At 40.7% G+C, this 26,479-nt stretch overlaps 2 protein-coding genes across 3 annotated transcripts; both read left to right on the top strand.

Moving 5' to 3' along the window:
* Window positions 1–208: 208 nt before the first annotated feature.
* On the top strand, window positions 209–10,997 carry aco2 (aconitase 2, mitochondrial). The gene is made up of 17 exons (XM_055057638.1): window positions 209–309; window positions 1,829–1,971; window positions 2,092–2,350; window positions 2,579–2,671; window positions 3,359–3,517; window positions 3,939–4,089; window positions 4,173–4,277; window positions 4,396–4,487; window positions 5,150–5,255; window positions 5,339–5,496; window positions 5,600–5,673; window positions 6,541–6,652; window positions 6,738–7,016; window positions 7,096–7,287; window positions 7,943–8,075; window positions 9,078–9,199; window positions 9,296–10,997. Exons 1-17 carry the CDS (start codon window positions 274–276, stop codon window positions 9,428–9,430), a joined length of 2,349 nt encoding a protein of 782 aa, XP_054913613.1. The 5' UTR covers window positions 209–273; the 3' UTR covers window positions 9,431–10,997.
* Window positions 10,998–12,336: 1,339 nt separating this feature from the next.
* csdc2a (cold shock domain containing C2, RNA binding a) lies at window positions 12,337–20,193 on the top strand. Of its 2 annotated transcripts, none has more exons than XM_055057682.1 (4): window positions 12,337–12,502; window positions 16,627–16,824; window positions 16,945–17,067; window positions 17,836–20,193. In XM_055057682.1, exons 2-4 carry the CDS (start codon window positions 16,637–16,639, stop codon window positions 17,996–17,998), a joined length of 474 nt encoding a protein of 157 aa, XP_054913657.1. In that variant the 5' UTR covers window positions 12,337–12,502; window positions 16,627–16,636; the 3' UTR covers window positions 17,999–20,193. The 2 variants fall into 2 exon arrangements, with proteins under 2 accessions (XP_054913657.1, XP_054913656.1); XM_055057681.1 differs by having other exon boundaries at window positions 16,495–16,824.
* Window positions 20,194–26,479: the final 6,286 nt, after the last annotated feature.

Here is a 26,479-nt window from a genome sequence, read left to right as displayed (position 1 = left end):
TAAAATATTAAATCATGTCATATTATGTTATTTTTCCAAATACTCGAGTGATTTGTTAGAAAGCTACTTCTTTTTTATTTTTACTCGAGTAAAAATATGTTGCAGAAGTGCTAGTCGTACTTGTGGCACCACTACTAATTTGTAGTAATTGATTTTCTCCAGTAGGAGGCGGCACATCGAAAGCGCCGACTCCTCCCAACCACAAAAGAAGAGAAAGGACTTTACAATCGCGTGACGTCACACTCGACCCTCACATCTTTGTCAGTGAACAAAATGGCAACCTACTGTCTGACTGTGGCCCGGCTCCAGGTAAGACTCTCAAAACTCAGCTTAAATCCCCTCAGCCGACAGGAGAGGGGGGTCAGCTGCTCTCTCCGAGCGGATAAACCTGGTAGGAGGCGTTAGCAAGCCCGCTGGAGGTCAGAGAAGCGTGGCTGGGAGCGAAGAAGCGGCTCAGGTCATCGTGTCCCGAGCCTCTCTGAACGTTTGTTTCGCTGAAGACAGCTGCTTCAAAACTAACCGACTCCGCAAATCACAGACGTTCACTATTATAATGAGATGTTATCGTGAACACCCAAAGCCTTCAAACGGCTACGGTTGCTTTGGTTCTAACGCTCGGGTTTGGTCGCGACTAGCAAGGTTAACAGCAAGGTTAGACCTCTCAGTGGGCCCTTTAAACACACAAGCTGTGGTTTTCAAAAATGGTTGCTCAAATCTCTTTGCTTTATTTGAAGTTAGCGGAATGTCTTCTGTTTATTTTTGCCTTTGAAAAGGTCCCAGATTTCTGTGCTGCAAGCGGTTGATTTTCTACTGAATATTGTCCTCAGGTGACCAAAAACCCATAAATCAAAAAAACACAAGCAATCAGGTAATACCTCCCTAAATTTAACATACAAAACAACAAACAGTTGAGCCTCTGCAAACGAGTATATTGTTACGTTCCCATCCGATGTCAAATGAAAACTCAAAATAACTTAAGACTAATAAAAATAATTGCTATTGTTAGACATAAATGTTATGTTATAAACATGTCCTGGGCTACACAATCGTTTGAAATACTGCTGAATTGAAGTCTATTCAGAAGACAGTTGTTGACATGAAAGGTCATTTCCAAAGAAGCTGACTGAGTTCAAGCTTATTGAAGAAAAAAATCAATTCATCACAATTAACTAATTGTGATGAATCACAATTAACTAATTGTGATGAATCGGTTATTGAAATATTTGTCAATTAATTTAGTCATCAATAACGCAAACAAATAAAAGGATGTCAGAAGATTGTTAGGTTAAGGCAATTTAAGAATTCCTGTTGACTGGCAACGCCACACATCCAGGATGTAGACATCGACTGTCACATTTATTGTGCTGAAGCCAGTCCGAACCCAAGTAGGAAGAAAACTGGACTGTCGGATTTTCACCAAAGTCCTGAAAATCAGGCTGATGGCCTCCATGTTACGCCACATTGACAGTAATCGTGCAAAAGGAGCCCAACCAAATACAGAGTATAATACTGGACACACTTTTCAGTCATCTGATATTTCTGGATTGAAATATCTTTATTATTGGTCTGGTGTCATATCAACACCTGAGGTTTTTATTAAAGAAGCGATATCTGCATCGGTCCAACATTGAAAACAATTCTAAGGACAGATTTATTCAATCCAACTCTATGCTTTTTGCACTGACTTATTATTTACATCATATTTAGAATTCCTAATTGCACTTTCAGAACCATTTGAAAGAAGGTTCGCTGCAGTTTATTTTTTTTTACATGTTTGACCAAAACTTGATGTGTGTGTGTGTGTGTGTGTGTGTGTGTGTGTCTCCAGCTGGTCCTGGGTCATGGTGCCCGGCGCCTGCATGTATCGGCCGCTTACAGAGCCAAGGCCAACGTGGCCATGAGCCGCTTTGAGCCCACTTCCTTCATCAACTATGAGAAGCTCCATAGCAATGTTGAAATTGTCCGAAAAAGGTCAGTGCATAATGCTGTGGGTTTCCTACAACTCTGCCTTGTCTGTGTTGATGTGTATTCTAGCAGAATTTTCTCTCCTCAGTCCAGGCGGAATATCCTCAAAGTTTATTCTGTCTGCAGGCTCAATCGTCCTCTCACTCTGTCAGAGAAGATCGTGTACGGCCACCTGGACGACCCCCACCACCAGGAGATCGACCGCGGTCGCACCTACCTGCGGCTGCGACCCGACCGCGTGGCCATGCAGGACGCCACGGCCCAGATGGCCATGCTGCAGTTCATCAGCAGTGGCCTACCAAGGGTTGCCGTGCCCTCCACCATCCACTGCGATCACCTGATCGAGGCCCAGATCGGCGGAGTCAAGGATTTGGCCAGGGCAAAGGTGAGAAAGTTATGTAAAAAAAAGAAGTAGCAAATAATTTTTGTTCTCACAAAATTATTGTGATAAAACTTTAAGTCCATATCCTGCTGGCCAAGGGATGCATTAAACCTACCATCATTAGTTTGTACTGTGTTTATGACTTCCAGCCAAGGGGTCCACCTTTGTAAATCCAGCCTGGCTTGTAATTTGAAACCCACAATTGAGCCACAGGTCTGTTTGTTCCCATAGGAAGTGAACCAGGAAGTCTACAACTTCCTGTCCAGCGCTGGAGCAAAATATGGAGTGGGCTTTTGGAAACCTGGCTCTGGAATCATCCATCAGGTACAGTGAAACAGGAACTTTGAGACCAAGCTGCTCTCAGTATGGCTGTGGTTTAGTCTACTACAGATGTAGCTCTATATTTTTGTAGAGACTGAAACATTTAATTGTGATGAATCGGTTATTGAAATATTTGTCAATTAATTTAGTCATCTATTAATCATTAACTTGGTGATACAGTCTAAAAAAAACATTTAGTGAAGAAACAACACCGTTCTTTTCAATTTGCATTTCAGATAAAAAAAAAAATTATGTAAATTTGTAGCTTAGTTTTCGCTTCACCTGGTTGAAATTCTGTTTAAAAATATTAATATTAAACACCTCTTATTCTTCAGTTATTAATCTCTAAAATAATCACCAGATCAGCCTTATGCTATTGATGTTGGGTGAAGCAGCCAGAGCTGAGTCTCTGACATGTTGATGTTAGAAAGATTGTTTTAGCTGCAGATGCATCCTTTGCTACAAATGATCCAGCGTTCACTTATGGAATGCTGGGTTATTGCATTTAATGTAATAGAACGCTTATTTTCTTGCTTAAAAAAATCTATTTATTTGCATCTCTCAATGTATTTCTAATTTTTTTCATTTAACTAATTAATTATCAGAATAATTTATAGAATAATCGATTGCTAAAATGAGCATTAGTTGCAGTGTTAATTTTCCCCAACAAGACAATCTGCATCTCCATAGATCATCCTGGAGAACTACGCCTACCCAGGAGTGATGCTTATCGGCACAGATTCCCACACACCAAACGGCGGCGGGCTTGGCGCCATCTGCATCGGAGTGGGCGGAGCCGACGCTGTAGACGTCATGGCTGGAATCCCCTGGGAGCTCAAATGTCCCAAGGTTGGGCCCCTTCCTTTTTTTCTTTCTCTCTCTCTCTTTCTCGCTCACATTCCTTACAGGTTGTCTTGCAGCAAGAAGGTCCTGGGTTTGATTCCCAGCTCAGTGTCTTTCTGCATGTTCTCCCTGTGGATGGTGGGTTCTCTCTGGGTACTCCGACTTCCTCCCTCAGTCCAAAAACATGACTGTTAGGTTAATTGGTCTCTCTAAATTCTCTCTCGGTGTGAGTGTGTGTGTGCATGGTTGTTTGTCCTGCCTGTCTCTGTGTTCCCCTGCGATGGACTGCCGACCTGTCCAGGGTGTCCTCTCGCTCGTTGAGAGCTGCAGATAGACACCAGCAGCCCTCCCGACCCTTGTAAAGAAAAATGGATGGATGAATCGTTTCTTCTTATTTTAATGCATTCCCCTGTTTGCACTCTTCCAGGTGATCGGCGTGCGGCTGACCGGCACCCTGTCCGGCTGGACGTCTCCCAAAGACGTCATCCTGAAAGTGGCGGGCATCCTGACGGTGAAGGGAGGGACCGGCGCCATCGTGGAGTACCACGGACCGGGAGTGGACTCCATTTCCTGCACTGGTCAGCACCATGAAGAAATCAGTTCAACATATGAACATTATGATTCAGAAAGCACGACTGCTGAATCATCTCCTGCTGTTTAGGAATGGCCACCATTTGCAACATGGGAGCAGAAATTGGAGCAACAACCTCTGTGTTTCCATACAATCACCGCATGAAGACCTACCTGGAGAAAACCGGCCGAGGAGGTGGGCTTACAGTTTGTGTCTTTATGATACATCTGTAATAAAAGAGAGAGAGAGAGAGAGTGATCCGTCACTGAATCTGCAGAGCGGCGATCACATAAATATGTGTGTTTTCGCTCAGAGATCGCTGCTGTGGCTGATCAATTCAAGGACTTGTTGGTACCAGATGAAGGCTGTGAGTACGACCAGATCATCGAACTCAACTTGGACGAGGTAGGTCTTAACTCCTTACTGCCTGAATTTATTTATTTATGTGGGACAAATAAATAAGTTTTTCTGCCAAGCTGATTGTTAAGTTGAGCTGAGATTTATAAATTAAACTCTAATAAACATTTAACACTGCATCTGGAAGACATTTTAAGTTTTCAAAATAAATAAATCAATAAACAAAAACAAAAAAACAACAAATAAAAAGAGTTACAAAGTCTCTGTGAACAAAACTGACCCTCAAAAAAAAAGGTTTTTATCATCCAGTTTCTGGTAAAAGTAAGAAAGAGGAAAACAATAAATTATGCAAATGGAAACTATTGAGTTAATTTTTAATTTTTATTTTAATTAATTCATTTATTTCTTATTGCAACAAGAATATGTCAGATATTTAGCTATATAATGGCAGGAGTAGAAATCCACATTAAACACAAACTTCTGGTTATAAACTTCATCCATTTTCCACTTTGAAATCAAACAGTTCTGCTGCATAATGAAACAGTTATAGCCTGAAGGCCTGGCATCTCATGTGTTCAGTTTAATAATAAAATGATGCTTTCTCACCTGCAGTCCTTTCCTTTTGCTGTTATATTGAATAGAATGTCCCAACAATTCATCATTTATTGGATGTTTTTCTTCCTAACTGTTTTCTCGTTGTTTCTTTCCAGCTCAGGCCTCACATCAACGGGCCGTTCACCCCTGACCTGGCGCACCCCGTGTCTGAGGTCGGTGCCGTGGCAAAGAAGAACGGCTGGCCACTGGAGGTCAAAGTTGGTGAGGACAGACGGCGATGTGCTGCTCTTCATGTATCCAAGCTTGACTTTTGTTGAGGATTTCTTCCCTGTTTCACTTTGAAGGTCTGATCGGCAGCTGCACCAACTCCAGCTACGAGGACATGGGCCGGGCCGCCTCCCTGGCCAAACAGGCCCTGGACAAAGGCCTGAAGTGCAAAGCTCAGTTCACCGTCACCCCTGGCTCTGAGCAGATCCGTGCCACCATCGAAAGAGACGGATATGTAAATGCTGGCTCAAACAGACTGCACATAACTTCTCGTTCTGAAGTGATAAAATTATCACTATTCTTTGTGTTTTTTTGTGTGTTTTTTTTTTACCTTTTAGTCAAAGATCCTCAGTGATGTTGGAGGTGTGGTTCTTGCCAATGCATGTGGGCCCTGCATTGGACAGTGGGACAGGTAATTAATTTTAAAATGACATCAGGTGTGGAAAATAAATAATATGCTTATGAGAAAAAAATATTTTTAACACTAAATATTGGAAAAAAAAAAAGCTGTTGGGTCATGTACCTTCCAGTTCTGTGCTACTTTGGGGTGGTCTATCACAGGGGTCTGCAGCCTGTGGCTCCAGAGCAGCTCTTTAGGCCCTCTGCTGTGGCCGTTCACAACTTTGGCCCAATCTGCTGAAGAATTTATCAATATTTTAAAATGTAAAGGTAATTTAGAAGTTGTTCATAGGTGTTTTTATACAATATATGCAGAACATCTTCCCAAAGAATAATGTTAATAGTGTTAGAAATATTATGTTTTACTAAAGGGCATATTTATGTCAAACTGACTTTTTATTAGCTTCTTACCATAATGTAATGCAACTGAAGGTAATCTCATTACCTTCAGCCACATATAAAGTGATAATATGTGGCTGAAAATACATAACACTGCCCTGTTAAGTGAAGTTTTTATTAGTAAGTGTGTTTTTGTTCAAAGGTCCTAGAGGTTACACAAATCAAACATCTCATTGATGTATTAAATCCCAAAACGAAATTAATGGGACCTGGAAGGAAAAATAAAAAAAAAATCTGAACAAATTTTCTATAGTAGGTATTATTAAAAAATGAGCTATTTGTCTTAGTGACTCATGTTGCTAAACAAATGCTGTTCAACTGGACTGAAGGCAAACTTGGCTATTAAAATTGTTGAGGCCGCTGACCCCTGGTCGATTTCATGAAATCCTAGTAAGGGTCTGGTTGTGTTGTCACTTCCTGTTGTAATAAATCAGCTTGATCAAAGTTTGTATTGATATTCCGTATATTTGTTTATGTGCAGGCGGGATGTGAAGAAGGGAGAGAAGAACACCATCATTACGTCCTTCAACAGGAACTTCACCGCCAGGAACGACGCCAACCCTGCCACTCATGCGTTTGTCACCTCTCCTGAGGTAAACCCAGACCGGTCCAGACCTCCCAGCACACACAGGTTCACATTCTGTACCTACCGTCCTGCCTCCTGCCTACTTCCCTCAGATCGTCACTGCTCTCGCCATCGCTGGGACGCTGGACTTCAACCCAGAGACAGATTACCTCACAACCCCTACGGGAGAGAAGTTCAAGCTGGTGCCCCCCACCGGAGATGAATTACCGGCCAGGGACTTTGACCCAGGGCAGGACACCTACCAGCACCCTCCAGGCGACGGCACCAGCCTCTCGGTGGACGTCAGTCCTCAGAGTAACCGGCTGCAGCTGCTGGAGCCTTTTGACAAGTGGAGCGGAAATGATCTGGAAAACATGCTGGTCCTCATCAAGGTGGGCACACGCCAGTTTAGATGGGAACGCTCTGACGGCTGCTGGCGTCGGAGGGTAACTCTCACCCGTCTCTCTGTAGGTGAAGGGGAAATGCACCACAGACCACATCAGCGCAGCAGGACCCTGGCTGAAGTTTCGTGGCCATCTAGATAACATCTCCAACAACATGCTGATCGGTGCCGTCAACAGCGAGAACGACGCCGTAAACAAGATCAAGAACCACTTGACGGGAGAGTACGGAGGAGTCCCTGATGTGGCACGACACTACAAGGTGAGAGTTCAAGATGTGACTGTTAAATAGGTTTGCACCGATTGATCAGCCAGCCGATTAATACACATCCATTTCCTTAATTTTTGATGATTTGTGATCAACCGATAATTACGTACATGTGAACCTGATGTTATCTACCTCTGCAAAGGTCTGAAAAAACATCACTCCCTCCCCAATCATATCGTATAGAACCTCCTTTCAAGCCAGAACACGTAGCGACACAAGAAAAGTTGAAAAAAGTTAAACTTTTGTTTCTGTTGCCATTGCTAGCACTACTATTTCTAACACCGCGATTGCTATTGCAGTTTCATCGCTATCGCGTCCCATGTGTTGGGTTCACCTTGAGTCGTTCGTCACACCACGTCAAGCCCATTAGCAAATTTGTAGCTGCATTTAGCAACATTTGAAACAAAAAAAATTGCATTGCCCAAAATGGGAATCAGCAGGTCAGGCTCTTTAAAGTCTGGTGATCGGCCAGGAATTGCAAAACGATTCACCCCTTTATGTAATAATCTTTAAAATTGTATGTGAAAAATTACAATCCATTCCTATATAATTTCTATTCTGGTTTCAAAAGGTGTTTGTCTTTCATAATAAGCTGTAAAATCTCAAATTGAAAGTCAGTGAAACTGTTTTTATTGCTTCTCCTCTGCAGGCCAACGGCGTGTCGTGGGTCGTGGTTGGAGATGATAACTACGGCGAGGGCTCCAGCAGAGAACATGCAGCTCTGGAGCCCAGGCATCTGGGTGGAAGAGCCATTATTGTCAAGAGCTTTGCCAGAATCCACGGTGAGCCACACAGTTCATGCCGCAAATAGCTATATAAACATGAAGCCAGCTGGGTCAGGTTTATTTAAATAGCCCAATTTTTTAACAAGTGTCCTTTAAAAGACAAAAGAGTTCAGTTTCTATCAAATATAGAACCCTACATAAAATATAATCATACAATACATGACATATAATATAACACAAATACAGTTGGATGATGTATTTGCCATTTGGTAAAATGTTGCCTTAATAAAAATCAGTCAACTTCATCAAGTCTCAGCAATCTGTTCTTGTTAGCAAGCATGTAGCGACAGTTGAACGGAACCACCCAATCCTAACAGGAAGAAACCGTCAGAAGAACTGGCTTAAAATATATTTATTATAAAAAGTAGGTTTGCCTGTAATATGTAAATCACAGGCCTTAAATTTTGTCTATTTATTCATGTATATCCCATATTTTTATTTATTTATTTTCGCGGGACCTTTTTGTTAGGCACATTTGAAGTTACACTCAGATATCTTCATTTTGTGAATAGACCGTTAAGGCTACCATGAACTCCCTGCTAACATACTCTCGCTAAATAGCTAGCTAACTTTTTTGCAACTATCACGGCAGGAAAGTTCAAATTTCTCCCCAGTTGGCTGAACAAAGTTCATACATTTCTGTGGAGACGAAGGTCTTAAATTCTATTCACAGTGGTCTGAAATTTGAGTTGGTGAAACCTGCAAAAAACGGCTCCCCAAAGAACCACTGAACCAGGGCTACTTACTATGGACAAGTAAAAAAAAATAGGGGCAATATCTCCATCAGTGATTCCTTCTAAGAAAGAGAGAGCCAGGAACAAAAACAAATGGTGAAGTGTAGATTCTATAGAAGATGATAGGAAGTTGATGGCAGCAGTAATTACAAATCACATAAATTTGTAATTACTCAGCAGTGAGTAAAATGAAGAACATTAAAATTGTGTCATTCAGTTTGGTTGAGTTTCATCTGAACTGAACAGTTTGTCCTCCATGTCTCAGAAACAAACCTGAAGAAGCAGGGCCTGCTTCCCCTCACCTTTAGCAACCCATCCGACTACGACAAAATCCGCCCCGACGACAAGATCTCCATCAAGGGACTGCAATCCTTTGCACCAGGAAAGGTACAATCTAACATCTGGTATACTTTAGCTGTTCAGACATAGATAAAAAAAAAACATTTCCTCTGAGGGTCTTTTCTCTCGTCTCATCGTTCTCAGCCCCTGACAGCGGTCGTGACGCACAGCGACGGCAGCCAGGAGACGCTGGAGCTCAACCACAGCTTCAACGAGACCCAGATCGAATGGTTCCAGGCGGGCTCGGCCCTGAACAGGATGAAGCAGCTGCAACACTGAGCCGTGGAGGGAGGGAAACAGGGTGGCACAGTTTGGGAGGAAACAGAATGTCAAATAACCATTTCATCATCAGAATTAGCTTGCAGCTTTCACTTAAGTACAATTACCAGGAGTACCTTTAAATGTCAAGCTAATGATTTTGATGGAACAGTTGAACTTCGTCCTGTAATTGTTATCTTTTAATCCTCATTCAGCAACATTAAGCATATTTTTTAAATGATGTGAGGCTGCTGTATGTTCCTCGAGCAGAGAGTACCAGTTATAGATCCACACACACTCTTGACACAATAAGCTGTGACCTGACCCGGGACAGAGTGAACGCTGACCCCTGGTCGCTATTGCAGTTGTGTAAACAAGTTTGCACAATGTTGAGCAGCCGCCCGGTCAGCTGAACAGTCACTCTGTTGCTTTTAGGCTCATCTTTACAATGGTTTCTTCTATTTCTGGACTCGTTAACAAACCTACGGAACCGTAGCAGAACATTAAAGGATAAACGGAACTTTCTCCGTCCGAGACCAGATACTTTCTCGTGCGCAACAGATGGCATCTCCTGCGCTCGAGACGCTACGAAGTATTCTCCGCATACTTGATACCATCTCGTGCGCACCAAATATCTGCTTCTCGCGAGATGGTATGTGGTTCGCGACATATTACCTGGCGATAATGACACATTGATTAAGTGGTGTGTATTCGGTGCGCTCGAGAATGTTTAGTTTTTCTTTAGTCCTTCAATGTCCCGCTACGGGTTCTGTACAAACTTGTGTTACGTCACACGGACCTAAAATAAACTGTCACACTTAACGCTCGTTTTTTCTGCCCTCTGGTGGCACAAAGGCGGTACTGCAGAGCATCGGAGCTGCAGCAGGCAGACCTGTTATATGTATATGAAAGGAACGTAAAGATGACTCGTGAGACGTACTGAACGTCAGATTGCTGTATATCTAACAGAGTTAGACCAGTATGGGTCGTTTTTATATTTATGTGTTAGTTGGTTTGCAACACAGCACAGCAGCGCTTCATTCGCTTTAATACGCTGTGAAACTGTTGTAACTCTTCCCCTATGCTTCCACTGCTCTCATGATCACTTCCAATGAGGACAAGCGCATGATGTTTTCTTTTCTGCTGTTATGTATTTATAATAATTTTTCTGCAGCAGCTCCAGGCCCTCGTCATTTCACTCACAGGGTAACCTTGCAGCTTGTGTTTTTCTTTATGTGCATCTTTCATATTTTTTTTTTAGCCCCGCTGAAATAATTTAACAGATTTTCTTGAGCAATGAGAATTTTAAGAAAGTCATAAAACTGTTCTTGTTCTGAGCTTTTGTTTATATACAAAGATAATTCCCAGCAAAACTTGTAGATTTGGGGAATGTTGGGGGGGTCAGTCAGTCAAATCAGAAAAAAAAAATTTAATTTTTGGATTTATTCTGCCAATCAGACAAAGGCTCTTCCTTGTAACCACTCCATGTAAAGTGTCTGACTCTGTGTTTGTTTTGCTCCCAGATGATCTTTTCTGTACAACAGAAATTAAAGCAGATTGTAAAATAAAAATCCACTGATATAATTTCTTCAGCTGGTATTGTGGCTGTTTGTTGAACAGTATTAAAAATCAATATAATCTGGAAAAATGTAAGAAGTTTTTTTTTTCTCCAGCAAAAGCAAAGTACACAAGTACATTGCTCCAGCTGACTTTTTTTTTCTTACACAGCAAATTCAAAAGTGTACAACACAGCATGCAGTCGCACTGTCTCAAGAGCTTCTCTATATTGAAATTGAAGAAGTGTATCAGGGGAAGATCATTTTATTTATATAGCATATTTTCAGAAACAAGGCAATATAAAGTGCTTTACAGTAATTAAAAGGAAATGCAAGCAAAAGTACTCAACGCACCTGCAGCAGTTTAACATCATTTTAACAGTCTGTTGTCTTACCAATACATTTTACCACAACCGGCTCTTCCATGATGTTTATGATCTTGATGGCCCGAGATGAAAATCAGATTGACTCCTCTGTTTAAAAAAAAAAATCGAAATAAATATCGCCATGGATGATTCAAAACTTGGAACATTTTCGACTTTTCTAACTCAAAAAAATGTCAAAACTTTGTTGAATTGTCATTGTCATGTATTGAATTGTTTCAAGCAGGTTATTAAAAACAAGAAAAGAAGCAATCAGTAAGAAATGAGAAAAACGTGCAGACACGTAACCAGTGCACGTCCATCCATCCATCCATCCATTTTCTGAGCACCCTTCTCCCTAACGGGTTCGGGTCGGGAGGTGCTGGTGCCTCCGGCTGCGTTCCGGGCGAGAGGCGGGATACACCTTGGACAGGTCGCCAGTCTGTTGCAGACCAGTGCACGTTTGAAACCTTTTTCTTTTCAAACGCAAATATGCAAGTGTTTTGTTTTTGGAGGGTGATTTTCCCCCCGAATTTATTTTCGACAAAATTTCCGAGGTTTTTTCTAGGAAATGTTTAAGCTTATAAATGTCCTTGTTTTGTTTTGTTTAGAACATTTCTGAGACTAACCTCAAAATAAATTGAGTTCTTTGGCCGAAGCGTACCCCTCCTTTCTTCCTCTGTCTCCAGTGGCCATAATACCAACTCGTCGTACCAAACAGCTGTGATTAATTTTTAATTTTTATTTTAACTAAAACATTAAGACGCATATCATCACATGAAGCAGTCATGTTGTGAAAGGTTTTGTCCTGAAAGCTCCACTGACTGTTTCCATCCATTCTGACAACAAAGAATTGACTGTGGTTTAGTGAAGCCGGCTGTTGTTTGGAGCCCCCCTCCCCGTCCACACACCCCGTCTCTGCCGCCTCCTCTTTCATTCGCTGCCCGTCTCTCTCTCTCTCTCTCTCTCTCTCTCTCTCTCTCTCTCTCTCTCTCTCTCTCTCTCTCTCTCTCTCTCTCTCTCTCTGTGTGTGTGTGTGTGTGTCAGACGCATCCATACCCAAATCCCTTCATTCATTCAGCTCATGTTCCCGCACCTTTTCGCCGGTTCTCGTTACATAACTGCCTTAATTAAGAAGAAGAAACCTTTTTGACGTCCGCGCGACGTTTTTATCGGTGAGTAACCGCTCCTCTCTCTTTTCTCCCCCACTCCCTTGTTTTGTTTGTTTGTTCTTTCATCCTTTCAACCGGTCACTTTGTCTGAACGTCACGGCGCCTGGTTCAAATTCCGACACGGCAATACAGATGGTGATATTTGTCCCCTGGCGGCGCGTGAGAGTCCGTCGTTTTACGGCAGAAATGAGGTTTTGTCCGCAGGCATCCTCTTCCCTTCTTGTCTCGCGCTCCCACAGTGTGAGAATGTTCTGGAAACAGCCGCCTGAATGGCTCGTGCTGACTATTAAATCATTTAGTTCCTGCTAATCTCAGCCTCCGTCAGATTAGACCACAAAACGGGCCACTTGTCCCTTAAAACGGCCAATTTGAAGTTTAAAGACGGTGTGTGTGTGTGTGTGTGTGTGTGTGTGTGTGTGTGTGTGTGTTTAGAGGAGTTGACGCGTCCCTCATGCTGATGCAAATGGCCACTGTGTCCTGGTTTCTTTCGGGTGGTGCTTTTGGCCCTCTTTTTTTTCCCCCACCGTCAGTACTAAAGTCTACAAATGAAACCCATTTCAATGCCTTGTTTCAGTGTGAAACATTCACTGCAGGCTCGTTAAAGTCCAACTCCCGGCCTGCTGGCAGTCTCACAAGTGGGCCAACTCAGCCAGTCAAGTTTGTGAATTATTTATTGTCCGATTTCCTCCAGCAGTCCTCAGATCCGTCCTTTCCTCCAATACGTGCTCTCCATCACTGCATCTGCACCACCTGAAAAAACGTCAGCCATCTTTAATTTACATAGACTGGAGCAGAAAAAAACAAAACAAAAAAACAACCCCAAAAAACAAAACGTAGAAATATTCTTTACTGTCTGGGGAAAATCTAAGTGCATGGGGAGCAAAGTGAAAGACGAATAGAAGCATACAAATTCACACAAAGGTTAAACATTTATATTAAAAAACAGAACAATAACAGCAAAAGTGAACAGTAAGGGGAAATTTACAGCACAAGAAAATATCACCAAGTTATTTAAAAAACCCAGAATGCTAGAGACTAAAATAAATGTTCAGCTGAGGAGCGTAATCTTAAATTTACAAAATGTGCTTGTATATTTGTGCATAATAAAAACAACAGACTATTTACAAGAAATGGAAAAAATGCAACTCGCAGCAAGAATGTAAACAATCATTGTGTTTGATTTTGTTTGGAGCAGTGATGGTTATAAAGTCGGGCAGCAGCTTGGAGGAAGGACCTGTGTTGACGCGTCTTTGTCCCTTGAGGACGCAGCAGTCTGTCAATTAAAGGGCTCTTAAAGTTAAATGCTGAAGAGTTGTTTCAGACATGAAACATAACTCAAAATTACTCTAGAGACCCCCGTTTTGAGTTTCTAAAATAATTTTTGGTGGGTACAAATGGGTAGATGGTCAGTACAAAACTTCCAGTCATAGAAATCTCACTTTCTTTCCTGAAAAACTGGGGAACTAAATTATGACAGGGCAGACCTAAAACATTTCTGGATATTGAAACTTCACAAGGGCTTTTGCTATTAGTTTGGAAAGTGTTTTATTGTGCACAAAAGTGTTTGTGCACAATGAAACAAGATAAGATCATGTTCTCATATTCTAAATCAGTCAGAGCAGTTTGAGCTTTAAATGACAGTTTTCTGTAGAAAACAACCGGGATTGCTGAAATCGACACTAAAACCTTTTTTTTCATTTCAAGTTAAAGTTTACAAAGCCATTACCTTGCTGCAGCTAAAACAGTTTATACATTTTTTTATGGCTGTAGGATTGTTGAGGACATTTATTTCTTGGCATTTTGATTTTAATGCACAGACGGACAGATAAGTGGCTGAACATGGGAGCAAGAGGAGCAGAAAGAAATCTGATCCATCCCTGCAGCCAACCAGACAAAGTCTCTGCTTACTATTATTATAATAAAATAAATATGGGTCAATAATATATTGTTATTGATCATGTGTCTATTGCTGTTTATATTGTTGTTGATTTGTTTTGGAATAACTATTTTTTGCGCTTTATTGAACAAAATTTTGTGGCAACAAAAGAACACGTTATTATAGATAATAAGCATTAATATCAAGTTTAAGGGAAACAAAATAAAGGATGTATGGCTAATTAGTTTTTATCTGTTTAAAAAAGAAGAAAGGCAGGTAGTGGTAATGCAAATGCTTAGTTTTATACATTGGATGACTGTTTTTTTTTCTTAAAAATGAAATAAAAATAATCACTTTAAAACAGTTTTTATTCCTCTGATATATCAGTACCATTGCAGATGGAAGAAAGAAAAGGAGGAGTACGTTTCTGCTTAAAACATTCAATCTAAAAAGTTTACAATCTCAAAAATATGCTTGAAAAATTTTGGAAATATTAGATAAACCTCAATATTTTCCTTGAAAAAGTTACATTTCTGAGTTTCAAAAGTCCACTTATTTTTTGTTTTACTTTCAAACACTGAAAACAATTTAGACTTTTGGAAATCAGTAATTTCCGAGTTATTTTTTTTTTGAGAAAATGTATGAGATTAATATCCAAACATCAGAGTTTTTACTCCTACAATGACCCTCTTAATAAGCCATTATAGACACCAAATTGTGTTTGACGAGCCAAAATTAAATAAGCGTAAAAAGGGAAAACGAGTCAGAAGAAATCTGCAAGACCTCTGCTTAAACACATCTTTGGTGAAACACATCAGTTATTTTTGCTGAGAGATCTCATAACCTGCCTCAGACTTGAAGCTGAAACACTTCATTTCTAATCTAAGGAATGTGTGAGTAAGACTTCAGGTCTCCTGCCTGGACATTGTAGTCCACCTCAGTAATGGCCCCAATCCAACCACTCTGAACTATATATAGACTGATGGGAAAAGGCACAAAGTGTGCTGCTCGGAGCCTTCGGGAATCACTCTCACACACACACACACACACACACACACACACACACACACACACACACACACACACACACACACACACACACACACACACACACACACACACACACACACACACACACTTTCCTCATCAGTCTTTCTCAGGCTTTCAGCCTGCCTGTATACGGCTGCTGATGAAGCTGGTGACTCTTCCACCCGCAGCTGTGTTTTCATCACAAACAAGGTTTCGGTGTGAGCGCTGAACCTTTATTCGCCCTGCAGTTATCAGTGTGTACACAGATTGTCATAATAATGAGCCGGCTAACGATGCAGATCAATTCTCCCTGTTGTGACGGGATAATTTGGTTTGTGTCAAGTGGGTGACTGAGCTCATTTGTGCAGGAACGGCTGTTATGAAATGATCCAATGAGCAGCTCACCTTTGAATAAACCGTAATTAATGTTAGTGTTGTGGAAGTAATACTTTTTATCTAATAATGTCTGATCAGAGGATAATGAAGGGGATTGTTTTCATGTTATCAGGGTCTTTTTTAGCTGTCAAAAGCTAAAAAAGACCCCAGAAAAAACATCAATAATATCGATACCAAGTCGGTACTGGAGTGATGCTAGCTTGGTAAGATCAATACTTTTTGTTTCTCTCAACTATACATCAAAGATTACTTTAGCTTGATTCAATATTTGTCCAACACGGACAGAACGCCTTCATTCACTTCCTTCGGTGCCATTTATAAAACTACAGGCAGACTACAATTCTAAAACAGCTCAGAAAAATCAACATCATCCTTCAAAACCCTTTTAATACTTGTACACAAGGGGGCGCAACAGGGTTTCTTGCTAATATTGGTTTGTGATGCCGCTGGTTTTGTCAATGCCAAACCTTGGGTGGAGGCAGCATGATGCTGTGGGGTGGCATCTCAAAGTAAAGTGACCGAGCTCTCTGTTCCACAGAGCAGAGTTTGTCAGACTATCTCCAGAATTTGGAGCAATGAGGAAGGAATGTCCTGCATTCCTGACCTCGGTCTCATTGAACCCTTTGGCATGCAGTCACACTGCCTGACTTTTCAACAAGTGTTCCACCCTTTATTTTTGCCTTCTCCGCTCCAGGGTGTCGTAGCTTCATCCGTCCACCTTGAAGAGCTCCTCTCTGGGCTTCCTCTCCCCCTTAGAAACTCTCGTGCCATGCAGGAGGTGTAACCCTCCACCCTTTTCTTTTTTGTGTGCCACGGAAACCTTAAGCCAAGCCAAGATGTCGGGCACCGACCCGTCATTGCCGACAGACCCCCAACTGCCTTTGACGTCCCCCCGCACGCCCCTGCAGCTTTCTTTTCCTTTCCTGAGGGAAGGCAGCCGTGTTTGGGAGAGGGAGAGGAAACCACCTCAGCCTGGAGAGCTGCCCAGCCCGCTGCCAACAAAACGCACACGCACATACTCAGCGTGAGTACAAACACAGTACACGAGTTTGTCTTTTGTGTTTTTCTCTTGATTCTTTTAAGAAAGAGCTTCTGACGACCATCAAATCAGCCTGTCCATGTCTACGTCTTTCTCTCTCTGCAGGACAGTACGAGCCAGATCAGGTCCTGTATTTAAGGGCGTGTGTAAAAACTTTTCCAGATCTCAGGGTCATGGATTCATCCGCCCTTCTCATGGAGGAGAGGACATCTTCGTTCACATTTCTGAGTGAGTTTTCCTCACCAAGCTCACCATCCTTCATTTTAAGCAATCTCTGCTGACTCCTCTGGAGCTTGTGGCCGTCGTTTTGGGGCAAACTATGTCGTGTCCTCGTTTCTCACCTGTCATTTTCCTTGAGGTAACATTCCAGTTGCTTCACAATCCTGGAGCAAGAAAATGTAAAACTTAGAGAGCAAATCTATCTTTGTCACCTATTTACTTTTCAATGGACTTTGGGAAAATATTGTGCTCTGTCCTTTTTCTGCGATTCCAGTAGCTGCGTTTCCATTACCATTGTTCTCAAAACTAGGGCTATTGTAGAAGAATATCTTAGTATTTGAGAACTCTGTAGAATATTTTTACAATTAATCGAATTTCTCTCTCGCAGATGTGGTATTTCCATTGAATAAGAAAAGAAATTGAAATCACCTGTCAATAAGTTTATTCACGCAGTGAGTGATTGAACATGCCACACCATCATCCTCTAACATCTGGTTGTTGATCACGTGACTTATGGGATGTAAAAAAAAAAGTGTTTCTACTGCAGTTTTGGAAAATAAACCAATTTCAAAAACCACCACATCCTGACGGCAAAGCTTCCTTTTTTTATTCTAAAAAAATCTATTTTTCCTTATTTCCTCAAAGGGAGCTTGGGAATGCACTCTGATTTGTAATATCACAACTTCAGATCCATTCTGAGGGGAAAAGGTCTATTCAAGCTGTGCGTTTGACTTTTATGCGGTTTTTATTTCATCGTAATTTCTCCTCTCTGGACAGCATTGACGGGGAGTACGTGCCTATGGAAGGAGACGAGGTCACCTACAAGGTGTGTCCGATCCCGCCCAAGAACCAGAAAGTCCAGGCTGTGGAAGTGGTCATCACCCACCTGAACCCAGGCACCAAGCACGAGACCTGGTCGGGTCAGATCATCAGCTCCTAGACCGGCGCTTCGGAGGTCACGGCGACAACGCAACGGAAGATTAGGATTTTTTTAATTTTAGGTTTTATGTTTTTGAGGTGTGGCAGGTAAGATCAGGCACGGGGCAATCTGAGCTTCTGAGAGGTACAAGGTGGGCCACGGATGTTTTGGTACGGAGGGCGAAGCGTGTCGTTAGGCTTGAAATGAAGCACTGAATGTATCTGAATGTCTTTCTAGTGAAGGTTTATGGGGTTGTCTTTAGGATTTAAATGTTTTACGTCGAAGCCTCGAGTTCGGAAAGTAACACCGCAATCATTGCTCATTTCATCTTGATAGGATGTGTGTTAGTAGGCTTTGAGGATGTGATGTCTCGGGTTTATTTGGGATGTGTGGAAGAGGCCAAAATGAGCTCAGATCAAACAGGAAACGGTTTTGGCTCATTGACTGCCAGTGGGAACCATGTGACTTACAAATTCAAGGGACCAGCTTGCTAGAGCTATTTTCTTTACTTTCATGCTAGAAAGTGGCACACACTTTTTCTTAAAAAAAAAAAAATTAAATGCACACAGTATATTTACCCTTCTGTTATTTCTGTTTACAGACTGCATGTTTTAGGGAGAAAAACCTAGTTGTTTTCACGAATGCTTACAAGTACATATTCTTTAGTCAAAACCTTATTAAGGTCGTTCTTTATGCCGGTAAACCACCAATTGAGTGTACTCACACAAGCAGTTTGGTTTCACAGACGTCCTGTTTGTTCTAAAGACGTTTTGGCCTCAGCGACTGTTTAGGAAAAATCCTTTCAGTATCGTAACACTTTCTGTTAGTAGATAAGGGCGGAAGTCCAGTTTTATTGTAGCCAGCTCCTATGACGGCCGTACATTTTCTGTGGTAGAGATGGTATAACATTGTTAGCCTGCCACTGGAAAACAAGGCCAGAGGGTTTAGGTGTGAGGGAGGAACATGGCAACGGTAACAGGTCCTGGGTAAGGGCACGAGATGAAGGGAAGGACTGAGCAGTGATATTTAGGGAACGTAAGGAAGGAATATAAAGATTCAAGTCAGTACATTGCAAACCATTGTTCACAACCTGAAAGTGAACTCAAAAGAAATAGTTTGAGATTTTGAAGAAACAGACATCTATCACACATAAATATTGTGTCTTTAGATATCATTTGAAATCTCAAACTGAGCAGTGATTGATATTTAATTGACAAAGCAAACAGCGTAGTGTTGCTAAGCTAATAAGCTGCTTTATATAGCGTATATTAAACGTAAAAGCAGCTTTTTTTTTTTTTAGTTCTTGCCAAGTCAGCAAATAAGCATATTTCACAAATTGCTGAGCTAGTTCTGACACATTGTTGCTGAAAGAAAACAGCTGTTCTGGTTTTAATAAAAAATATATATATCTTGATTTCCTGATATCGTTACAGCGTTACATACATCTTACATTTTCTAATTGTTACGATAAAAAATAGACACATTTTTAATTTTTACCTTAAAATAATGAACACCAGATTTTTTTTTTTTGTTTGTTTGTTTTTTTTTTTCGGGAAGTTTCTTATGTTACATAAATACTGTGAAACAGACAATAAAAACACAGGTAAAGCTTCCAGATGTAAGAAAAAAGTAATTTATTTATGTACTTATTTATTTTCATTTGTATCTATGAACAAAAAAATAGGTTTAGCAATTAAACACTGTATTTCTATGTATTTGTGTAACTTTAAGCTGTTTAAACGCTGCACATCTCACTCTGATGATCCTTCCCTACTAAAGTCTCCTTCCTGCCGTCATGTTATCTTGAAAAAAAAGAGAGAAAAAAACCTCAACACAATTTTCTAATTTCTACTATATTTGTCTAACTTTTAATAACTGAATGATGTCCGAGATACCATGCAGGCTCTCGCCAAGTTCTTCACGAGTTGTTTAGTTGAGAATGTGCTATAATTCAGTTTCATCATGCAGTAACCCAGGCGAAGCCTGTAGAGGGAGCTGTTGTCTCATCTCTCATCCTTCCTGGATTCCTCACTTTTAGAGTGATCTAGTATCACAGTAGCACTCTTTATCTGTTGGATGTCTGTACTGTGGAGAGAAACAAGTTTGATTGTGTTTTTGGAGCACTTTTATTTTTTTAAATTTATTTTTCTTTTGTCAGATCACTGTGATGTTTGTCGTTTCTTGTTTAAACGTTAAATAAAGCTTACAGCTGCATACATCGAGGAGTTTGGAAGTGTGTTTGAGCGACATTTCCACTCCAGCAAATATTCTGTAGTTTTATCCCTATAGCGTCGCTTCACAACAAACATAATCTCAAGACTTAATGGGGCAAACAGATCTGTTTCACAGAGTTGTTCATCCTGTTCCGTTACTGTCCACTAGAGGACCTCGTTGTACAAGTCATTTTGCATGCAAAACATGCAAAATTCACTTTTTGCATGCTTCTGTACGACCATATGGGTATCCCCAGCTGCTAGAGACAGTCCAAGAACAGCAGCAACAACAAAAGCTGTTTTTTCACAATAAGTAGATGTTTTGGTGTCCACAAAAGGTCCCGTTTCAAAAACCTCTAAATTGCTGTGTCACAATTTTGTGATCTACCACCCCGAGACGTGCCCAACCCCTCACCTAGTCACCCAAGTGAAGCTCCACCCATTTCCCGCTGCACAATGGCTCCTGGAAAATGAAAATGTTTCGCTATGTGCTGCAGAATAGAGCATCTGCGTGGCATCATTTTATTCTTAATGGTAATGTCCCTGCGATGTTGCCAGAGAAAGTTTTTGCTTGCAAATCAGTCTAGTCTAGGAAGGTCAGGTGTCCTCTGACAACTGCCAGAAAACCACACGGGATTTACCAAAAGACTTGGACTGTTCCACACGAATAATGGAAATGTAAGTAGATGATGGAAATGTTAGTATATAATGTAGTTGTTTGGCAGGAACAGGATTCGCCTCTGCTAGTCCCATGTCTCATGTTACATTACCCACAATGTCTGCACATTTACTGGAAATTGTAGTAAACTCAGTGTGATAGTCCAGATGCAGTGTTTGTGAAAGTATTGTCTGAGATTTCTCGACAATCGTTAAAATGATAATGTCGTTTTAACGCAGCCGTTCTGTGAAGGCCTCAGAGGTTTGTCAGAGGGCATCATTGGTTGATACACGATCAAATGTCAAAAGAGGCAGAATAGCATAAAATAACAGAAGCAGACATAATTACTGTTTCATATTTCAATTTATTTATAGCCAATCTGTTGCAGTTGAGCAATTCTGTCTTTTTCTTCTTCTTTGCTTCTTTCTCAAAGACACACTGAAGGGCCTCCAGGCACACAGAGATGATTACCCAGAGTGGAGAGGCAGGAAATGAGAGTGGCGCCATCAAGTCCTCTCAGGAAGCCTATTTATGTTGCCGTGAATCAGAAGACACCAGAAGGATCCCGCTGCAGCTCGTAGCAGAAGAGGCGTGCAATATGTCAGCATGTTTAACTTAGAGCAGGTTTTTTTAAACCTCCAACCGGCAGCATTGATTATGGGATTGATGTTGCAGCGAATTATGTTGGATATTTCTCTGTTTCTTATTTTTCAAGCTCATCCGACAAACCGTTTTTAATCGAATAACGTACACAGACATGCAGAAAAAAAAATTCTGTACGCAAATTCTGTTTTACATGTCGAAGATTTTAAATGGCCGACCCCAAGAGGTGGAGTTAAAAAAACAGAAAAGGAAAGAAAAAAAAACAAATAAATAAGCTGCACACATCGCCTTTTATTCTACACTGAATCATGTGAATGTTCTTCACTGTGAACATGAACATATCTTTGTTTTGGGAAACATCCAAAAAAATAAAAATCTAAAAATACGCCGAAGTTGGAGAGGTGAAGAGTCTGCGAATGACGAAATGAAGTTGTGAACCTTTAGCATCCATCTGTGCTCTCTGAAAGAAAAGTCGGTGTGATTTCTTTTTATAGATACATATTTTTTAAAATCTCCAGTCATGTGCACTTGGGCTCTGTTCACAGCTAACAAGTGGGCTCTTAGCACAAGACAACAAGCGTAGGCTGCAGGACAAGGCTGTTGTGTTTTTGTTTCTTCCATTAGGGGAACTGACCAGAAAACGTTTCTGACACATTGAACGCACCGTCCCACTTTGGAATGAGACAAATATTGACGTTTTGATGTCATTTAAACTTTACGTTTATGACTCGTTCCAAAAGTCCAGCTTAATCAGTATACAAATGCTAAAATAACCTAATGAATTTGTCATCTTTTTAAATTTTAAAATAGGTGTGTGATTCTTGCATCTGCATCTGATTCTTGTTGGGTCGCATTTGCTCACTAAGTTCATCGCTACATCCCTGCTAAACAGGCTGATATTAATTACAGTAATACTTCCTGTGTCAGGCATATATGAACACACATCTCAGAGCCCCGCTGAGTATCTCTGATTGAGCGATACTATCACAGGAACTGCATTAGTGTGAACAGGAGCCCCCTGGGGTTTAGTGCTAAAGCTAAAGGTCTTTATTTAGGCCAGTGTCTCTCAACGTTGTTTTAGTCCATTATCCAGGTCCCCCGTCAAAACATTTGCAGGCTTCTTTGCACTGACTATTATTCTATTATAAATATCACTATCACTATTGCTGTTGTTTTGATTATTATGGTTGTATTTTTGTATTTAGCATCAAAAATAATCTCGCGGAGAACAAAAAAGCAACGTGAACAGAAATCATTTTTACAGGCATCTGTGAAAAAGGCAATGAATGAACATTCAACTTAAAATCAGTAGCCCTAAAAGCAGCCAGTCAGAGTGGAAAGAGATATTCTAGTTCAGTTAGTTTAGTTTAGCTGTAAAATCTTTTGCAAAATGACCAGATAAAAGATGTGCAACGATTAGTTAAACTTTAAACTAATCGCAAAAGACTGAGCTCTGCAACATTAAAACATGGCGAACGGGACATCGGAGTATCGTCCATAAAATTTCACCCACATGACATTTATTATGCAAACCAGAGCTTTCAGTGGAAAAACAAAAGGTTCCAGATCTTTCTAATGTCACACAAATATGGGCTAGAAATATGGATTATATCTTTATATAGACCCGACTATTGGTTTATAGATTAATAATTGACAAAGTTCTTATGGAAAGGGTTCTTAATTCAATCCTAATGAGTCAAATTGAAAGTGTCATGGAGTCACTGAACAGCCTCATAACACTGTTATGAGAAATTACACTGAAGAAATAAATATGTAAAATAAACATAAATAAGTAAAATATATTTTACTGTTACCAGCTGTAAAATCTATTTCTTCTTCTTAGTACTAGGTAGTTCCTAACAAACTTGCCATACCGTCCTCTCTGTATTAATTATTACTTGAAAGGTCTTGCCATACCAGTTTATTCCTCTGTATTTACTTTAGTTTCTTAGTTCTTTCATTTTGTTCATTTCCATTTAGTTTTCTTTGATTAATTTCATCCTGTTGGTTTATTGGTTTGCCCTCTTTAGTTTCTTTCCTGTTACTAGTTTTTATGGTTCACCACCAGCAAACTTCACTCGTTATGCTATTCACCTGTTGTGTCACGTCATCAATCATGTTTTTCAGCTCATGTGTTGATTTTCCATTCATGTTGATTCTTCACTCTTCAGTGCCGGATTCTTTGTTTTTATGCCCTGATTCACATCTCGTTCGTTGCTCCATTCTGCATCCTGGTTCTGATGTTTCAGAGTTTTGCACGTCGTTTCTTCCTTTCTTTTTTGTTTGTTTGTTTTTACCCCCGACGGTGCGGAGCGTATCGGGAAGAAGTATCGATGGAGAAAAGCAGCCAGTTAGAGTGGAAAGAGGTGCCGTAAGCTTTTTAAAATGATGGGAAAAAAAATCCTGGTATTCTGATGATTAAAATTCAAAAGTGCTGTGGTAATGGCGTTTCATACCGGATCACTTTCAGCACCGATGTTAACTCTTTAAAATAAATGCACTCTATCTTGGTATCACCCATCTTTATTTAAACTGGTTAATTTTTCTGTATCATGATACTGTGAGTGTATTGGGATTTTAGTTACATATTAGCGATATTTCGTTGCATCCAGATGGACAATAAAACATGTTTTAATATAAGTTGCTTCTTTGACGTGATCACTGCCAAACATATGCACTAAAAAGTCTCAATGAACATAAAACATTTGAAAATCAGACACCAGACAAGCAACGTCATCAGCCGGTGTGACACTGAACTGACGCGGTAAAGCTACCAGTAGCAGGAGAAGCTAACAACAACACTGGAGAGAAGAAGAGCTGCCATCAATGCAGCTGCAGCCAAGCATGTTTTGATGTTGAACAACACTGTTTTAGTCAGTTGCACAAAGTCTAACCTGGTATTGTTGTGCATTTAAGGTGTAAAGTTTGCCTTCGAGCAAACGCCCCCAAAGGAATCGCAGAGGCCTCCTTTTGTACAAATTTCTGCCAGCGTCCCCTGCCGTCCTCTGAACACCCCATTGAGAAACACTCATTTAGATGCTATACAGCTTCCCCTCGTGTTACCGTCAGCAGCAATTCAATCCACAGGGAGCTTGTTTCACTTTTAACTCTAGACAACAAATTGCCTGGCCAGGGTTTGCCATGCTATCGCTTTTGTTTGAATTTAAAAGGTGCAGCGTTTTTTTTTTTAAAATCATGTGAGCTATTGCATGAGTGCAGATCCCAGCTGGCATGACCAAGTATTCCCTGGGAACCACAGAAGCGACGTTCCCAAGAGATCTGAGTTTTAGTCCTGGTGTTGTGTTGCTTTCCTTTCTTTCTTTCTTTCTTTCTTTCTTTCTTTCTTTCTTTCTTTCTTTCTTTCTTTCTTTCTTTCTTTCTTTCTTTCTTTCTTTCTTTCTTTCTTTCTTTCTTTCTTTTTTTTCTTTCTTTCTTCTTTCTTTCTTTCTTTTTTTTTTCTTTCTTTCTTCTTTCTTTCTTTCTTTCTTTCTTCTTTCTTTTCTTTCTTCTTTCTTTCTTTCTTTCTTTTTTTCTTTCTTTCTTTCTTTCTTTCTTTCTTCTTTCTTTCTTTCTTTCTTTCTGTTCTCTTTCTTTCTTTCTTTCTCTCTTTTCTTTCTTTCTTATCTCTCTCTGTCTCTATCTATCTATCTATCTATCTATCTATCTATCTATCTATCTATCTATCTATCTATCTATCTATCTATCTATCTATCTATCTATCTATCTATCTATCTATCTATCTATCTATCTATCTATCTATCTATCTATCTATCTATCTATCTATCTATCTATCTATCTATCTATCCATCCATCCATCCATCCATCCATCCATCCATCCATCCATCCATCCATCCATCCATCCATCCATCCATCCATCCATCCATCCATCCATCCCTTCGGCCAGCGGGTTACATGGCAACAGCCTCCATATGGTAATTAATAGGTTCTACTTGCAGAACCCTTGAGTGTGACGTGGGTCTGGTGCATCAGTAACAACCTTCACTGTTTACTCGGCCCAGTGGGACCGACTGAGAGAAGCTCGTGTTTGGGCTTCAACAGACACCAGTTCTACGCTTCAGATTCTGTAACTCGCTCTATCAAGTTATGAACAGCACCCTTCATTACATAACTCAGCGAGGAGGCGCAGGGATTGAACTCGCTGGAAGGAATTAGTTTAATTAAAGTCACAGTCTTTCCGCTGTGGTGAGCTGCACCCGTCCCGTCCAAACGGCATGTGACCGGGATCACAGCGAGGGCCTCAGTTTGCATCGACATGTCCTGAATCAGCCGCGGCGCTCCGACGTCTAATCACACAGTGCGGCTCTCTATCCGGGTTGATGTCACAGCTTTCTGCATTTAGAGAGCCGGGTCTGAATCTGCCTTCTCCTTCTGGGTTTAGAAGGTCTACTATGTTTTTACGCGTTGATCTCTGTTCATCTCTAATTTCTCAATGCTCTTATTTTTATATTCTGACCTGCAAGATTCCCATCATTTCTGTCCTTTTTTTGTTTTTGGAGAAAGCAGTGAAGTGTATTTTGCTGAGATTGGATGCTCTACGCTACCACATGAATGATATAGAATTGTGATGGAAAAAGATGTGTAATATGCATAATGCATCATTGCATAATTTTATAAATAATTTTATAGCCCAGTCACGTAACTCTGTTGACCTCAGTAGTTTAAAAAATTGCATATTTTATTTTTTAAGTTTTAAAAAAAATTACTTTGTAATTTAATGCCTTGAAATTGGCCTTTGTCTCTTTAAGAAACGCTCCCTTTCTGAAACTCAGCCTACAGGAAGTCATCCCTACATTGCTCCTCTGTTAACCCTAGTCCCACCGTTCACACTGCCACACGACATCTGTGTGTTCTGCAGTCTGAATGGGTAAAGGACCTGAAAGTGTCCAGCATGTGCAGTAGAGGGCGCTATAGCGTCAGCGCTCCCAGTGTTCTGCGACCTGAACCTTCAGGTCGCAGAAGAGATACGTTCCGATTTTGAGAATCGGATACGTATTCGATCCGTATCGA

This window comes from Poeciliopsis prolifica, unplaced genomic scaffold (assembly GCF_027474105.1).
Source record: "Poeciliopsis prolifica strain line A6 unplaced genomic scaffold, Auburn_PproV2 SCAFFOLD048, whole genome shotgun sequence".
NCBI classification, from domain to species: domain Eukaryota; kingdom Metazoa; phylum Chordata; class Actinopteri; order Cyprinodontiformes; family Poeciliidae; genus Poeciliopsis; species Poeciliopsis prolifica.
Note: the sequence above shows the minus strand (reverse complement) of the source record. Positions and strands in the feature narration are given on the sequence as shown.

Coding starts and splice junctions, on each gene's coding strand:
- aco2 (XM_055057638.1), top strand. CDS start 274: ATGGCAACCTACTGTCTGACTGTGGCCCGGCTCCAG. Junction 1,972..2,091: donor GTTGAAATTGTCCGAAAAAG/GTCAGTGCATAA, acceptor TTCTGTCTGCAG/GCTCAATCGTCCTCTCACTC. Junction 7,288..7,942: donor ATGTGGCACGACACTACAAG/GTGAGAGTTCAA, acceptor TCTCCTCTGCAG/GCCAACGGCGTGTCGTGGGT.
- csdc2a (XM_055057682.1), top strand. CDS start 16,637: ATGTCGGGCACCGACCCGTCATTGCCGACAGACCCCCAACTGCCTTTG. Junction 16,825..16,944: donor CGCACACGCACATACTCAGC/GTGAGTACAAAC, acceptor CTCTCTCTGCAG/GACAGTACGAGCCAGATCAG. Junction 17,068..17,835: donor ATCTTCGTTCACATTTCTGA/GTGAGTTTTCCT, acceptor CTCTCTGGACAG/CATTGACGGGGAGTACGTGC.